Genomic DNA, 16399 nt, shown 5'->3' with positions numbered 1-16399 from the left:
TGGTGTGTCTTTCAGTGTCAACAGGAGAGGACTGTAACTGCTGGGAATCAATGCACACTCTGCAAAGGCAATTTTGTCTTGAGAGTGTTACTCAAACACTCCATTAGTTGGATCGTGTCTTGATGACATTTATGGTGTTGGGCCCAACATGCTAAAAACAAGTGGTTTGAGGCTAAGCATTCAGAGAGCTTGCCTGTAGCAAGCTGTGGGGGTGGTATGGCCAGACTCCGAGTTCAAACCATGAGTGATAGCAGGTGATGTATGAAGGATTCCCCACTGGAGGGGGAAGACGAGACAAAATTTTAAAATCCAGATTGATCGATCCTCTGCAGTCAGGGGGTAGGGTGATAAAAATCTTCTCTGGCTTTCGGGAATGAAACACCTTGTGGGTGTGGGAGGGTCAATGAATACAGTTGTGTGCATGGGTTGGTATCTGTAGGAAAATGTAACGCACTGCCTGCCGCAAGTGATTCTGTACATGTGCATTTTTGCAAAGGCCATGTTGTAACTCTGTAAGCACTGTTAGACCAATACAGTGGGAGTTATGTAGAGCACATAGATGGTACCTGAAACCCAAGCTATGCCCATGCTGAGTGCTAGAAAGGGAAAAATCAGTATTTGGATTAATTCCTCTGACTTGTTTCTGCCTTTAATTTCACTGCCCTTCCCTTTGCTCCACACAGCCTGTGGGTGATGTTGTTGTTTGCAGGGCTGTGTGCGAGCTATTCTGTGACTTTAATAGCGATTCTTTGAAATTCTGCTGCTTCTGTAATGGGGGTTGAGTGCAGTTGCGTCACTGTTGTGATGGTCTGTCAAGCCATCTAATTGGGTTGTCTCATTAAAACTTACAATTGGCATTTACAAGGCAGCAATCCTGTAGTCCAACACTGTAGCTAGAGCCACACTGGCTGACCAAATGCCTGCATATGGATTAGGATGTGGATGGAAAATTGTATCTCTCGTGAACTCATTCCCACAGCTTCTGAGATGAAGCTTGAATGTATCAGACCACCTCTGAATCTACCTTCTCTGTAGTGAGACTAACTGGAGCTATTCAGTTCAAATCAACAAACAGATGGTTTTTAGTCTCCAGTTCAGAGCCAAGACTACTTCTGGGACCTCAAACTGGACACTCGAGGACCATCCACTAGTTGTTGTTGGATAGCTTGGCCTCAATGTTTTTTTAGTTAGCAAGACCACGAGGAGGAAATGGTGCAAGGAAAGGGCAGATTTGTGTAGCCTCTAATAGCAACTAAATTCTTGGAGTAGCTCCAAAATGCATTTTGGCTTTGAATGGAAACAACTTACGAAAAAGCACTCTACCTGTGCAGGTCAAAATACTAGTTAAATCACTGTAAGCACATTCTCTTATGAAAAGTCTATTCTTTATTTTATTTTAATCTGAGCCAACCAGGCAAAAGGACCTCACTTACTTAGGAGTCTGATTCATTGTTGTTTTTTTTATTTTAACTGCAATGGTGACTTCTAGCACCATAGTTAAATTTATCTGGGAGCATGAATCGGAGCTCAGAGCTCTAGGTTTGTGCAGAGTGAATACAAATGCAGCTTTTCTGCCAACACCAGGTTTAAACTAAATGCAGGGTTTAAACTGAACTGCCAGAAACCTCTCTTAAATGTTTGTGCAGGAATTTTATGGGTTAAATTAAGCACGTGAATGCCTGCATATATTGACTGCATATATGCCTAACTCTATTGGCCACTGTGACTCCCCAGCTGCTCAGAGAAGAGCATCTTGGCTGTTTGGTGCTTCACTGTGTTTGACAGAGGGTGTCCCTTTGACAGAGAAGCATTTTAACAGAGGTGAAGGGCACCACAGTCACTGACTTTAAAGGCTGTAGAGCCAAACAAAATACATTGGATGGTTTAGATGCAATATCCGGCACCAAATCAAGAGCCTGTCTATTCAAGGCTGTAAGCTCAACAGCTCTGCACTGAGGGCCTGGAGAAATGAGGGGGAAATCAGGTCCTCACGTTCCTGCAGAAATGCTTTCCTCTGTGATCAAGTGCGTGCTCTAGCTGAAACAGGACAGCTGGCCAAGAGACACTGGCCACCAGGGTAATAGCTTCAAAGAGTTGAGGATTGCAGATAAACTCTGTCATCCAGTGGTCTAGCAAACGTCTAGCCCAAGATGAGCCATAGATCACAGCGACCTTCACAGGGGCTTATGCGAATTCTGCTCAGCATCACTCAACATGCCACAGAGTGTGGACACCAAGGTTTTCCTTCCCCTACCTTGCACAGCGATCCCCATGCTGGAGTTGTATGAGAAAAATCTGTCACCATTGAATTTGTTTGATAATGTTTTTTAAAAGCAGTTTAATGTAAAAAGCCCCCCTAAGTAGCAGTTGAAAACACTTTGCATCACTTTTTAAAATATTTTTACTTCAAATTTGTGAGTTAGCTAAGGGTGAGCACTTCTCCTGGATTTTGTGAAAAGCCATAAAACCCCAGACTTTGTGACTTACTGTAAACCAGAGAATGAAAACACACTGCATGGCTCATCCAGAGACAAATTTTCTTTAATTTTTAAAAATCCCATCTAATTGTCATTAATCAAGCCATCCCCTGCACTAATAAGATGGAGGCAGGGAATGGAATGCCATTCCAGCTCAGGCAGCTGTTATGCATGTCAGCCAGTTTCAAAATGCTTGGCAAAAGTTGTAAATGCAGTTCTAATGAGATCGGCTTGTCTGTAACTAGCAAACACATACCAGCCGCACCAAAATGTTTGTTTGCCGTAGGACTTAATGGAGATTGTGTTAACCATTCTACATTCAAGGGTACATAAGTTCAGATCAAGCACAAGGCAGTGACACTGGAATGCAGCTTTCTCCAAAACCGTCACTTATATAAACCCTGAAAAAAAGCCTCCCCTCCTCTTTTTTGTTGGGTTTTTTTCCCCCAAAAAAACAGGCCTCTTAACTTTCTGGTAACTCAGTGCATGAGGTTCTCTGCATTGCTGCATAAGCAAGCTACAAACAGAAGTATGTTTTCTACTGGGATGTTTGAGGAGGGGCTCCTGGTAGGGGACCAACTTTCAAGGCATTCTATAGCATCTCTCACCTCCCAGGTACCCCCAGCTGGGTATGGCTCCACCCATACTCATGGCTCCAGGTTGGTTGTGGAGAAGAGGTGCTCCGCTGAGCCACCCAGGGTCTCCAGTATGAGAGCGGTGTTGAAAGACAAATAAACAGCTCAATCATCCATCAGGCCTGACTGCCAAGCTGATTATAGGCAGTTTTCACAAAGCCTGGTTAAACAGAGAATTGGGCCTGTTCACCTAAGCCACCTCAGTGGGCCAGATACTGTAGGTGTCACACACCCACACCTGGGTGGGCACCTGTGTGGATCAGCACATCGGTGACTTCTTGTAGAACCACCAAGGAGATCACAAAACTTACGCGGCTGTAGTAAGCTAAGGAATGGAAATACCTGAGTTTCAGAGAAGTCAGGTCTCAGGAAAGACAAAAGCACTTTACCTCAACTGTGAAAAATACCTATGTAACACTGCAAACTTCCACATCTTGTTCCTCTTCTTCGGCAAAAAGGGTAATCTTGTTTTTGAACTTTCCTCTTCTGGTTCTTTGAGCTAAAGTGCAAAGAAATGGTTGAATTTCTGGTACCGTGACTACTCTCTTGCCAGTACCTCTTTAATGTGTATCTTGTGCCAAAGAATATTAATTACTGTAGGCTACAATAAAGTCCATCCCTACCCCCATTTGAGCCTCCTAAATGAACAGAAGTTGAACTTTGCCAGCAACTGTTAGGAAAAGGGCCAAGAACAGCCTAACAGGAAAGATACTCAGGATTTTTTGTTTGTTTTTCTTCTGCTAAACCATGGTTTTGTAATTATGAATACTTTGTTGAAATTGCGTGGAAAAGGAAGTACACAGAAAATGGTCCATACAATTAAACTAACTACATATTACTGTCGAAAGAATATAAGGCTGGTCTCACTCTGTTGCACTCACACAGACAAAACCCCTTCTCAGAAGGAATTTGGCTTGAGAAGACTGATCAGGAGACAAACCTTAGTTAACTTCAGGCCCGTGTGCCTTATTGTCTGGTTTACGACTGCCCCAAATGGCGTAAAAGCAAAGGACATTCACACTGAACAAAAGCATTGGCTGAAAGAAAGAGAAAAGAGGAATTTGAAAGCTGTCATTTCCAAATCCCTTCTACTCAAAAGTTAGTTCTTGAGTTGGGATCAGGAACCCTGAATACAGCAGCAGTTAGTTCATGCTCCTAAAATCTATCTTCTACTAGATTGAAAAGAAACAGAATTACTTTATTTTGCTCAGATTCATGTGAATGTTGCTTTAATCAGTCCCTATTTGTCCCTGCCACTTCTCCCCAGGCTTAGGTTTGTAAAATCCCAAATTGATAAATTGAGATCACTTGCTAAAGCAGCTTTCTCGTCCTTTCCAGGATGGATGATTACAGGGTATCCAGAAAGGCTTATCAAGTGTGAGAAATTACAACTATGTCCCCTAAGTAAATAAAAATTGTAAAGGAGTAAGGAGTAAGTTGCTGTAGGGCAACTTCAAACTTCTGTACTTCATACAGTGTTTTATAATTTCAATTTAAATGGTTTTCTCTAGTCAGCAGCCTGCTCCTGACTCCCATCACACTAAGGCATATGTAGTGTAAAAGGCATATGTCAACCTAGAGTGAGAAAGCTTGATATTTGGCTTATACAATTCATTTTACAATTCAACCTCAAGAAATTCTTGGTTTTAGTTAAAGGCAAATTAAACTTATCCTTGGATGATATAGTGAACTAAGCTTTTAGAAGCATATATGCAATATTTATGTCTTGTCAAGCGCTTTCACTTTCCATAGTAACAAACCCCCTCCTCCATACATAAAAAGGATTTGATGCATAAACAATATTGCTGAAAACATGTCCAAAAATAATAAAGTAGACTTTGCTTTAAAAATTTAGTTTTTAAGGCTGATTCTGACCTTGAACAGTCCCTTATATAAGCAAGTGTACGCAGCCATTTGGCCAAGATCAAAATAAAGCCTCCCATCTCCTCAACACACAGTACCACAAAGCACATTATAGTGGGAAACTGGTTAAGTATGTGTGACTATTTTTACCGGCCCCACGTGTAATTATGTAGAAGCCTGCGACAGCAACTAACTATTGCCATCTTAAGGCAGCCCTTAGTACTGTTGCAAGTGAAGTCGAGCTAGCTGTTCCTGCCGCTGTGCACTGCTCTTGTACACCCTGCCACTTGCAAGCTCTTGAATGAGGTGGTTACAAGTGCTTGCTCCAAGGTTATTGCAATCCTGCAGTACAGCTCTCTTTCGAAAGATACACAGAACATGTTTAAAATTAAGGAAAGGACTGAAAGATAAACATTTTCCCTCTCCCTCCTTTCTCTTAGGCAAAATTGTAATAAAGGCATCTAACCCCTGGCCAAGTAGGTCTGCCCAATCCAGACCTCTGCTTCTAGCAACCCTAAGCACTACTGTCATGTTTGCTTTGCCCAGCTGTGTACCTCTACAGCCTACCTGCCTAGACAGTTCTGTAACCAAGTAAGGCTCAAAGTGCTTCATAAACTACTCATTTACGTTGTAGATATGGTGCAAGATGAGTATTGAGCTGATTTACACATAGGAAGTACAGGCACAGAACTAAGAAGAGCTGCAGTTAGGGGATTCCTACCTTCCAGGTCGAGGATGACAAATCTCAGAGCTAAGGAACATGGTGTCTTTTATCTGTAAGACACACCTGAAATTTTGGGATATTTTAATACTAACAAGAAAGTAGCTTCTAGCTGAGCAGCCTGTGACTACTTCTGTGGTCACACATATTCTGTCATTCCTGCAATTCCTCTCTCTGAGCAGGAGCAGTGATGACATCAGGGCAGGGTACAGGGAAAGTCAGAAATGTGGAAAACAAGCCTTCCCACATCACTGGTTCCAAACCCACCCACAGAGGGAATGAATGCAGTGCTACATTCTTCTGTGAAAGAAATTTAGTATTTTCAGTCCAATGGACCTGGGGAAAAGCTTCCTGTCCCTGATGCGTTTTTCAGCCACAGGTACTTCGCAGGGAAAACCAAAAAGGAGACAAAATGGCCATCTCAGATCTGCACAAGTGCACCAACATGATTGCACTGACATACAGTGGCAGGAAAATAGGTATCTGCTGTTGTACCTCTTGTGAGACTGCAAATGAGATCTGAACACTCTAATCACAGTTTCTCCGGAAAGAACTTACAGAGATAAGCCTAGACAACTCAAACTAAAACCAGTAATTCCTAAACTCTGTCAATCTGTATTTCTTTTGGATGTAAAATTTACCCTTAAATACAAAAGCATCCAAATTTATCAAAACTTTTCAACTGAATCACTGCAACTCTCCTACACATTTGGCATCCTGCAAGAACATTTAATTAATTAATGTAAAAATTAGACAGTTCCCCTTGTTTGTTGCTCTATCCTTTTACTGTTTTACCTTTAAATATTGCAACCAGACCTGGCCCAAAGGCAGGCATGTCAACTTGTTACCCTCAGCTGCTTTTCGTTGCAACAGAAATGCTGTTTAGTTTCACTAAACTTCACCAACCTTGCATAAAGCTCTAACAATCTATTGTGAAACACTTGGGCAATTCAACACAAATCTGGCATCACAGTCGACCTTAAGGTGCTTTAATTTACTTTTACAGAAGTAGCAGAGCACGTATTTAATTTGGTATTACTGATTTGTACTTTAAATAGGCATAAGCTTTCTGTTCTTAGAATTACTGCACCATATGCTTTCTCAGTATAGACAGCATATAGCTTACACAGTCATTTATACAATCAACCTAATCCGACTTTTGCAAAAAACATTAAACATCTTCTTAAGTTACCTGAACATGTCTAGAAGTTCTGACTTGTGTGACCAAGTCACTTCAGCCCCAGTGTTCTCAGACTAAGATGCTATGTGCCTTTCTCATTGCCCAGTTCCCCACGGATGAGGAGCAATTCCCTTCTTACTCTGTCCAACAGTGGCACCCAGTGGTCAAGTGATTTCACAAACACTCTGGGAATCTGCAGTTGTTCAGTTCCCACTCAGTGGATTTCTTGAACACAGCTAGTCTGTTCAAATGCACTAGCTGTTCAATTATTGAGGTTCAAAATACTACCCATTATCTAAATGGTTTAGAAAGCCTGAGACTACCATCGCTAGTGAAGACTAGCCAGAGCTAGGAATAATGCACAGCACCCAAAATTTTGCACTGAAGGCAGCCAGTCACACCCTAACAGGAGATGAGGTTACCATAGGGTCAAGCACATCAGCAAAATTATTCTTTTAAAGAACAAGTATGCCACCTCAAGCAATGAGATATTTTATATGTCCTTTTTTAAATAGCTACAGACTGTGAAAGGACTCCTAGGCAAGAGAAAACTATTTTGCCCTTGGTGATGCAGCTCTCTTTTTCTAAAGGTCCTAGTACTCAAGCCAATTTCCAGAAGTGCGATACAGCACATCAAACAAACCACACAATGCAATTTCCCAAGAATCAAAAGCAGTACTAGGGCTAACAAAGCTCCCAAACATTAAAAAGCATTCAGGAATCTCCATTATTTTCCATCAGTAGCCAGAAAACAACGATGCTTCAAATTTGGGGCATTAACCAAACAGAAACATGTAGAAGTGAGCACGGATGCAGAGTCCAGGACTAAACTCTGAAAAATTCCACTTAACATTCTTCCCTCTTACACAGTGAAATTGGTTGCAGGTGATCCATGCAGTCTCTCTAAATAAGTACATGGAAGTCAAATGTCAGGATAGCACATCAGAGAGAAAAAGGAGAAGACAGGAAAAGCAAGCTATGAAAAGCAGAGAAGGCAGTACAAACAAAACAGATGCTTTTCTCGCTAAACCAAGGCTGAACGGAAAGCATTACCAGAATAGTCTGTGAACCTAAATTTTATTAGGTTTAAACTCTCCCATATTGCAGCATAAGAGATTGTGAGAAGGGGGGGTTAAACTCTCATTGGACTTAGAATGATCAACAGATTAAGATGAGACAAACAAAACTGACTTGTAACTTTTAGCTGCTTCCTTACCAGGAACTGCTCTGGTTTCTAAAAAACACCACCACTTCCAACAAAGAAAATACTCAGCATTACAGTAGTTGAACTTCTTCAAAAAATTTAATAAGACCAATGTCTTCATAACACAGGTAAATTGTACATTATAGAATACTTGTTTATAAGGGAACTGAATTAGTCTTTTCGCAATTGGATACTTTGCTCTTTAATTCCATCTTTTGTGACAATGCAAATCTTAAGTGCATCCCCAGTGTACACATCTCTCTCAGCAGCAGAAATAAAGACATCCTTAACCAGCTGCAAAGCCTTTTCCAGGGTCAGAGGTACATGTTCCACATTTTGCATGTTCTTGAAGCCAATCTAAGAAAAGATGAAAATGCATTTTAAAGGAAGTATGATCCATCCAGCATGAAAGCTGTTTCAGTCTCTGCACTAGAATTAACAGATTTAGACAAATTAAAAAGAAGAAAAGGCTTGCGTGTTTTAAAAACCCAAAGCTGACAAAAGTGTTCCTCCATACGGTTTACAGTTGAAAACTTTGCCAATGCTGATACTTTAGAAGAGTAACAAGAAGCAGATCCAGTATACAGCTAGCACAGCTGCTCGTGCTCATTCAGCATATACAAGATCACAAAGAACATTCAGATCTGAACTGATCTAATCCTTCAAAAACTTCTCACCGGGTTAGCAGCATCATAACTGCACACAAGCCTTTTCTCTCTAGTCACTTGTAGTACGGAACATTTCTTAAAAGCAAATACTCCTCAGCATACCTAGAATTCAAAAATAAGTCTATACTGGAGCACATCTGATCATACTAAATAGTGCATTTTACCTGATAAATCTAAGTGTCAACTTAAGCATCAGAACAGGTAAACGAGGAGAGTAGTGCACTTTGCCTGAAACTCATAAGCAATATAAAACTACTTACGAAAACTTTGTTTGTGCAGAAGATGTTTTATTTCCTTCAGTCAATAAAGTTCAAAACTAAGTCAAAGCTGAGAACATGCTGCTATTTAAATTTTAAAAAAAGGAAAGATTCTATTCCTTTCTCAGCTGATAAGAGTCAAGAGTGCTTATTCCTTTATTACTTTTTAAAGCACAAAATTTGTGTTGATATCAGGCTCAATTGACTAAATACCAACACCGATGTCAGTGAATAAAATGAGTAAAACATGCTTTGGTATTTCTCCCATTCAACCACTAACAGCATCAACTAAATATGAAAATATTCTTAGAGTATTTTTAGACAGAGTCAACTGAATAACTTTCCATTAATTTTATGTAAGAACATTCTTAGAAAATGGTATCTGAATTGTACAAAACTAAAGACTTAAAGAAGTGTATATTAAGTGATAAAATGTATGTACTAATTATACCTTCTTATTTTGGTATTATTTCATGCTAAGTAACAGGCACATTTATGTTATCAGCTAAGAAAAAACCCTAAAAAACAAAACCCAGAGAAAAATTCCTAAACAATTTCTATGAGAAACCTAACTCCCTAATTAAAATGTGTATCTGTCTTTTAAACAGGTGCTGCACTGTTAGTTACAGATTAAAAACCTGAACAGATCCCAAAGCAAAACTTTGATCTCTCCTGAGAAAGTAATGCCCCATAATTTATAAATGTATGGATTAACAGGTCATACCTGTAATAGATTTAAAATGTCTCTCAAAAGCAGTACTTCTCAGAAGTAAAGCTACATTAATTTGAATGTCACAAATGTTTACTGAGATAACAAAAGGAAAAAACCCAAACCCGATAAACTATTTTACCTGGTTATCCAGCAAAGGTTGCAGCATGGCACTTGCTGATCCACCTGCTTTGAAAGAATCCCTCTGGTATGAGCCCACTGGATCAAAGCTATATACTGCTCCCTTTCCTGGAAATCAAACAAAAAAATTAGCATCTAGTAACAATTCAGAAAGACTCTCAACACTGATAAGCATATACAACAAGAACTAGCACTCTCAGTAAGCAGTGTCTGGAACACCAGAGATCCCAGAAAACCTATACCAAACAATATTTACTGCAGTATGTTCAGACAATGCTTTGTACAGTAGGCTCACTATGGTTGTGGCCTGGTATGATTTCCAAGATTATTTTCTCTATTTAAGCTACAACCATGCTCCAACAGATGTTTTCTACAGTACTTACCACAGAAAAAGTGTTGATGTGCAATCAAAGCAGAAAAATATGCCAGAGCATAGTGCTGCAGAAGGAACCCTGGAGGTTCTAAGGCTAACACAAAGAAGCAGTTTAGACATCGTTCTTGAACACCACAGTTCTTGAATTACCTCCAGAAAGCATACTTTTATTCCTCTGCATTGCACTCCCAGAACCAGGGATGATGCTCTGGTCTCTTACACACTTCCCTCTGGAACCAGTCCAGGTTGTGCAAAGTCTGACTAACATGAGAGATGCAGACACACTGCAGCTCTGAAGCATCGGAGTATGACGAGGACACGCCAGTCAAAAGGCAGGACCTGACCAAGCCCCGCCTTTCTGTTCAGACAGGCTGCACCAGCTCCAATGAACTGGCCAGTGCACTTGGCAGCACGGCACAGGAGCTGAAGAGCCCTGAGACAGCTAGCCAAATCAAAAATCAATCTTACTGGACCCAAGCTAAGTCCATGCATGCAAACCTACACTATGAGCAACTGTTACAACACCCTCATAATCTGAAATTTACCATTATGCAAGGCAGACTAATCCCCTTCCAGACTCCACATACCGCAGACACGTCTTAGCAAGACTGGGAAAGCAGTATAACTTAATGGTAACAACAAACTGCAGGGAATGGCTGAAATTATCCAAACAAGACCACCTCGGAGCTCCTTCTCAAAGCCAGAGAACACAGTATTTCATCAACTCAACCAAATCACTGGACAAGAGCCCAGCAAGTCCTGGAAGGGCTGTACATTAAACTACAGTTTCCATGTAGAAATCATGATTTTCATCAGACGTCAGTTAACAGTTAAAAATAACTTTGTAGAAACCTGTCTCTGGAGTAAATCTTCATATATAATAACCTCTGCCACACTCAAAGGTCTGGGTAAAATATACACAATTTTACTGGTAACATCTCCTTTAAAGGTGCAATTAAGAAATCCAGAAAAGCTGTTAAAAAGTTTTCCAGTCTAAAGTATGAAAGATTTCATTTGTAGAGATTTTATTTGTAATCAAATATTTGTAACAGTTTTTAGACTTTCACACCATCAGAAATGGAAGATCAAATTAGCAGCAAAAACTAGGAAATGAGTCAGATGTATAATATGTATTTGATCTGTGTAAGTATCATAATGCCTAAAGGTAGGTGTTATGAATAGGAACACAAACTTTGTTATTCCATCAATACACCTGAGATGTAAAGGGATAGCTTTCCACTCACAGAAATTCAGCCTCTCCTTTTTAGCTTTTTTTGTGTAAATTCTTACCTTCTTCATCAAGTCCACCAATTATGTTATAAACATAGTACGGAAAGAAGCGTCGAGAATACAGGATTGTAGACAGCATTGCTGCAATAGCCCCAGTAGTCATGGTCTTGTTATTGGAATGCTTATACATCTGCCAGTGGTAGAGCACATTCAAGAAGAAAGTCAAACACTAAATCTGACATTCAATCAAAATTACATTTTCTGTAACCTCACTACAGAAGAATCTGATGTTAAGCAAGATTTTTAACTAGCATGATTACTGACAACACACCTGTCTAAAAGTTAAAGCCTTCTTACAAGACAAAAATTAAATGTCTTTAAAGTTTTACAATTAATAGATGTTACCTCATTAACACTCTCTTCTCCAGCTTCTCCATTCTTTAAGTTTCTGATGTCACACTTAGTAAGAACACAGCATCAACTTCCCCTGCCTGATCTTTCACTAGCCATACAGTTAAGATACAGACATTTGAAGAAGAACAGCAAAAACTGTATTTAAAACACATAATATTATGACTCAAGCATAATATTAAGAATGTAAGTTTCTAAATACAATAATACAAGTAGTTACCTTTAATCTCGCTTCAATAATTTTAGTAAGGGTAAGGCAATCACCATGGAAACCAGTGCATCCAATGACCGTTTGTTCTGTTCTGAAAAACGTAACATTTTGTTGTAATTTTAGATTTAGTATGAACTAGAGCATTTTCTTACACAGTAGGTTATTTTGAGAACACCAAAATGTATTTTCAGTTCTTCGAATGTTATCAAAAACAGTTGTCTAAAATATAGTAACAGATCTGTGGTGTATGAAAGGTAACTGCAACCTACATCTTGGAGATGACTTTTCAAGCACAGGACCATGCAAAGCCTGTCTTCAAACCACCTTTCTTCAACTGTCAGTAAGACCAATAAGAAGAAATTCTTAATTTCTGCATGCACTCCTCACTCTATCTATTACAATTTGGTTTTGCTAAAGGATGTGATTTACACTGGGGAGCCACAGATCCTATCACTCGGTCCAAATTTTACTCCATCGGACCTGAGGGCTGCATTAAGCTTGGACAATGGTTACATGACATTTATGGTATCAGTGCAACAGAAGTTATCTGGCTGTAGATGCATTACAAAAGCTTAGCTCTCTGCTTAGTTTCAAAATGCTTCATGAATGCTAGCCACAGTGACACACCCTTGAAATTTAAATTCTAGTAAAGAGGAGTCTACAAACATTAACACGTACAGACTAACACAAAGCAGTCCTTCAGAAAACACCTCAAAATGCAATCTTCTCTCAGCCTGTCACAAGAATTGCACAAAGCCATGGTGTGCAGTATGCAATTTCCATTTGGGCAGTATCAGAGAATCAAAGATATAGTAAGGAGTTAGCCAGGAGAAATGTAAGTTCCTTTGATCCCATGTCAACAATTTAGAAAAGAAAAAAACACAAAGAAAAAAGGAATCAAAAAATGATGGCAGCCTACTAGGTAAATACCTGCTGCAGTCGAATGAATGTAAACAATATGTAGTTTTAGACCAAGGAGATGCTATCTAGGTGAGTCAAGAAAAGCATAAAATGAGCATAAAAAGTTCAATAATGGAACTACTGACAGGTTTACCTTTCCTAAAACAAACACTTCTCCAAAGTGCCAGGTGTGTAACTAGAGAGAAACTGTACAACTGACTGCAGGGGGCACACTTGTGTACTAACACTAGGTGCCCTGATGAAGCAGAACGAGTTACCACAGGATTAAGTTTGGCTACAGCAAACACCAAAGTTCTTCTGATTATCCAGCCAAAAAAACCCACCACCTAGCTTACATTAAGCCTTGTATCATGCTAAAATAGTTCTGTTATCAGCTAACTTCGAGAACATGCAACACTAGCTACCTTTACAACATCACATCACATCTTGAATTACAGTGATGTTCAACACGACTCCAAAATCTACTTTGTTACTCTGCTTTTTGTGTAAGAATTCTTAAAGCAGGAGGCAGGTGACATGGTCAGCAATACAAAACATCTTTCATCTGTTTCAATTTTTGCAAGATCTGGACTTACAGTTTGTAGCATTTTGGGCTGTCCCGGCAGTGAATTGCATAGCCTTCACTGAGCCGCGTGTCAGAGGCAACAATAGAAAAGTCTTCCCCAGCAATCGCCAGCACAGTCCTTAATGAAGAGTATTGATATAATCATGAGTTTCAGCACAAATATTTTCTTAGGCAACACAGAAACAGACTAGATAGGAATTCTATATCCAGACTCACATTTTGTCAAGCATGTTATATTCCTTGCTATGTCCCCCTCTATGCACATCCCTACATGTAACCCAAGACCAACATAAGAAGATAACAGACTCAATGAGGAAAACATATGTACGTGACCCTCTACTTTGACTAAACATCGTATGGAAACTTGGTAAAAGAGAGTCCCTACACTAGGCAAGAAACAGACTCAACAGACTAAGTCTTTTAGATGACTGATAATGATTCACCCTTCTGAAACAAGCAAAGTACTAAGCAACAGTATCAGGACACTTAAATTATCACCACTTTTTAAATCTGATGTTATCTTACTGACTTCCAAACAACTAGCTTTGTGATTCCCACAGGTGTAGTACCATTAAGTAACAAATACCCTTTAAAAAGCAGTTAGGCACTATAAGAAAAAAACCAAATAACACTATCCTCGTCAGATCCTGCCACCACCTCAGATGTGTAAAACATCACCTGCCTTAAAAAGGTACAGCAAGGCAGCGTTCAACACAGTTACATGTTTACTAGCGACAGGACGAGGAGCAACGGCCATAAACTAAAACACAAGAAGTTCCACCTCAACATGAAGAACTTGTTTACACTGAGGGTGGCAGAGCACTGGAACCGGCTGCCCAAGTAGGCTGTGGAGTCTCCCCGCCTGGAAACATCCAAAACCCACCTGGATGGGTGGGTTCCTCTGTCACCTGCTCTAGGTGATCCTGCCTTGGCAGGAGGTTGGACCGAATGATCTCCTTCTAACTCTAGCAATTCTACGACTCTGTAATATGACCAATTCCTACGTTTCCCGAGGCACGGAAAAACGTTCCACGGGGAACAAAAGGTGCTTATTTTACGAGCACTAACTGTTTAGAGAGCCCGAGTGTGCCAAAAGCCACGCACGAACAACCCGAAGGGCTGCACGGACCCAGGGCAAGGCCGAGCCCTGCTACTCCTCGTGCTGCCCTTCTTCCTCTGCAAGAAGGAGCTCCTGAGGGGAGACAAACCCGCCCTGAGCACCGGGGGGAAGCAGGAGTAAGGCGAGGCAGCCCCAGCCCCACCGCCGCCCTCCCCCGGACGCCTCGTCCCGGCCCGCTCGCTGCCCGCGGCTGCTCACCCTCCGTTGAAGGTGTAGGGCGAGAAGCGGTAATGCTGTACGGGCCCGTCCAGCTCATAGCCCATCTCAGGCCGGGAGGGCCCGTATCCCGCGGCGGACAACATTGCCATCGCTGCTGTCTCACGGCGAAATGGCGGCACCGGAGACGGAAGCGGAGCCGCTCTGGGACGACAGCACCGCCTCCTCTCGGCTGCTCTGCCGGGCGGCGAGCGCCGTGCCCTGGCGGGCGGCCTGCGGGGCCGCTGTGGGGGGCGGCGCTCGCCCGTGCTCCGCTATCACCCGCCCCCTCCTTCCGCCCCCCGCCCCGCCAGCAGCTCGGTGTGCGCCTGGGACCTCCTGGCAGCACAGGCACCGGGTCTTGCCCTGTCCAAGCGCTGCCAGCCCCTGACATCTGCGTGCCCGCTCTTGGAAACGCGCAGGTTGATAAGCAGCTGTGGTGGAGTTATCAAAGAGCATCTAATATTTGTGTAGAGTGGCTCTGGCTCTGTAGGAGGGAGCACCTTGAGAACTGCTGTGAAGACCAAGGGTCAGGAAACACAGAGTGGCTTGGGTTGGAAGGGACCTTAAAGATCATGTAGTCCCAACCCTGCTGCCATGGACAGGGACATCTTTCACTAGACCAGGTTGCTCAGAGCTCCATCCAATCTGGCCTTGAACACTGCCAGGGATGGGTCATCCACAACTTCTCTGGACAACGTGTGCCAGTGCCTCACCATCCTCACAGCGAAGAACTTCCTCCTAGTATCTAAACTAAACTGATTCTCTCAGTTTAAAGCCCTTCCTCCTTGTCCTGTCACTACATGCTCTTGTAAAAAGTTCCTGTCTTTATTGTAGGCTCACTTCAAGTACTGGAAGGCTGCAATTAGGTCACCCCAAAGCCTCCTCTTGTCCAGGTTGAACAATCCAAACTATCTCACCCTTTTCTTGTACGAAAGGTGCTTCATCCCTCTAAGCATCTTGGTGGCCTTCCTCTGAACTCACTCCAACAGGTCCAGGTCTTTCTTGTGCTGAGGACTTCAGAGCTGGACACAGTACTCCAGATGGGGTCTCACCAGGTCCTTGAGGTGGGCCATGAGCTGCGGTGCCAGGTGCCATGGCATGAGTGAAAACGAGAGAAGAGCTGGGGTAGAAGCTTGAAGTGGTGCTAGGGGAGAAGGCCAGGGGGACAGGGAGATGCAGGGGACATGTGGTGTTCTGGAGGAGAAGCGTGTCACTCTGCCTGGGAAGCAGAGCTGCAGTGGCTGCAGCCTCCACGGGTGCTGTGCACAGACAGCAGGAAGAGCCACCAGTGCAGCACTGCAGTGTGTAAGTCTGTACAGCTATAATGTGGGGAACAACCTCCAGCACAGCCCCTGTGACCAGGTCTCATGCACTGCAGGATGGGTCAGGCTGGAAGGGACCACAGTGGGCCACCTCCCTGTTCAAGCAAGATCATCCAAGAGCACATGGTACAGGACTGTCTCCAGATGGTTCTTGAATATCTCCAACGAGGGAGACTCCACAACCTCTCTGGTC

General features: G+C 42.1%; 1 protein-coding gene across 1 annotated transcript; it reads right to left on the bottom strand.

Moving 5' to 3' along the window:
* Positions 1 to 8151: 8151 nt before the first annotated feature.
* On the bottom strand, positions 8152 to 15125 carry PSMB1 (proteasome 20S subunit beta 1). The gene is made up of 6 exons (XM_032684495.1): positions 14885 to 15125; positions 13577 to 13684; positions 12090 to 12171; positions 11519 to 11648; positions 9857 to 9963; positions 8152 to 8437 (listed from the first exon to the last, which is right to left on the bottom strand). Exons 1-6 carry the CDS (start codon positions 14992 to 14994, stop codon positions 8252 to 8254), a joined length of 723 nt encoding a protein of 240 aa, XP_032540386.1. The 5' UTR covers positions 14995 to 15125; the 3' UTR covers positions 8152 to 8251.
* Between the last annotated feature and the right edge of the window lie 1274 nt (positions 15126 to 16399).

Source organism: Chiroxiphia lanceolata, chromosome 3, assembly GCF_009829145.1.
Source record: "Chiroxiphia lanceolata isolate bChiLan1 chromosome 3, bChiLan1.pri, whole genome shotgun sequence".
In the NCBI taxonomy this organism is placed as follows: Eukaryota; Metazoa; Chordata; class Aves; order Passeriformes; family Pipridae; genus Chiroxiphia; species Chiroxiphia lanceolata.
The sequence above is the reverse complement of the archived record's forward strand: the minus strand, read 5'-3'. Positions and strand labels throughout refer to the sequence as shown.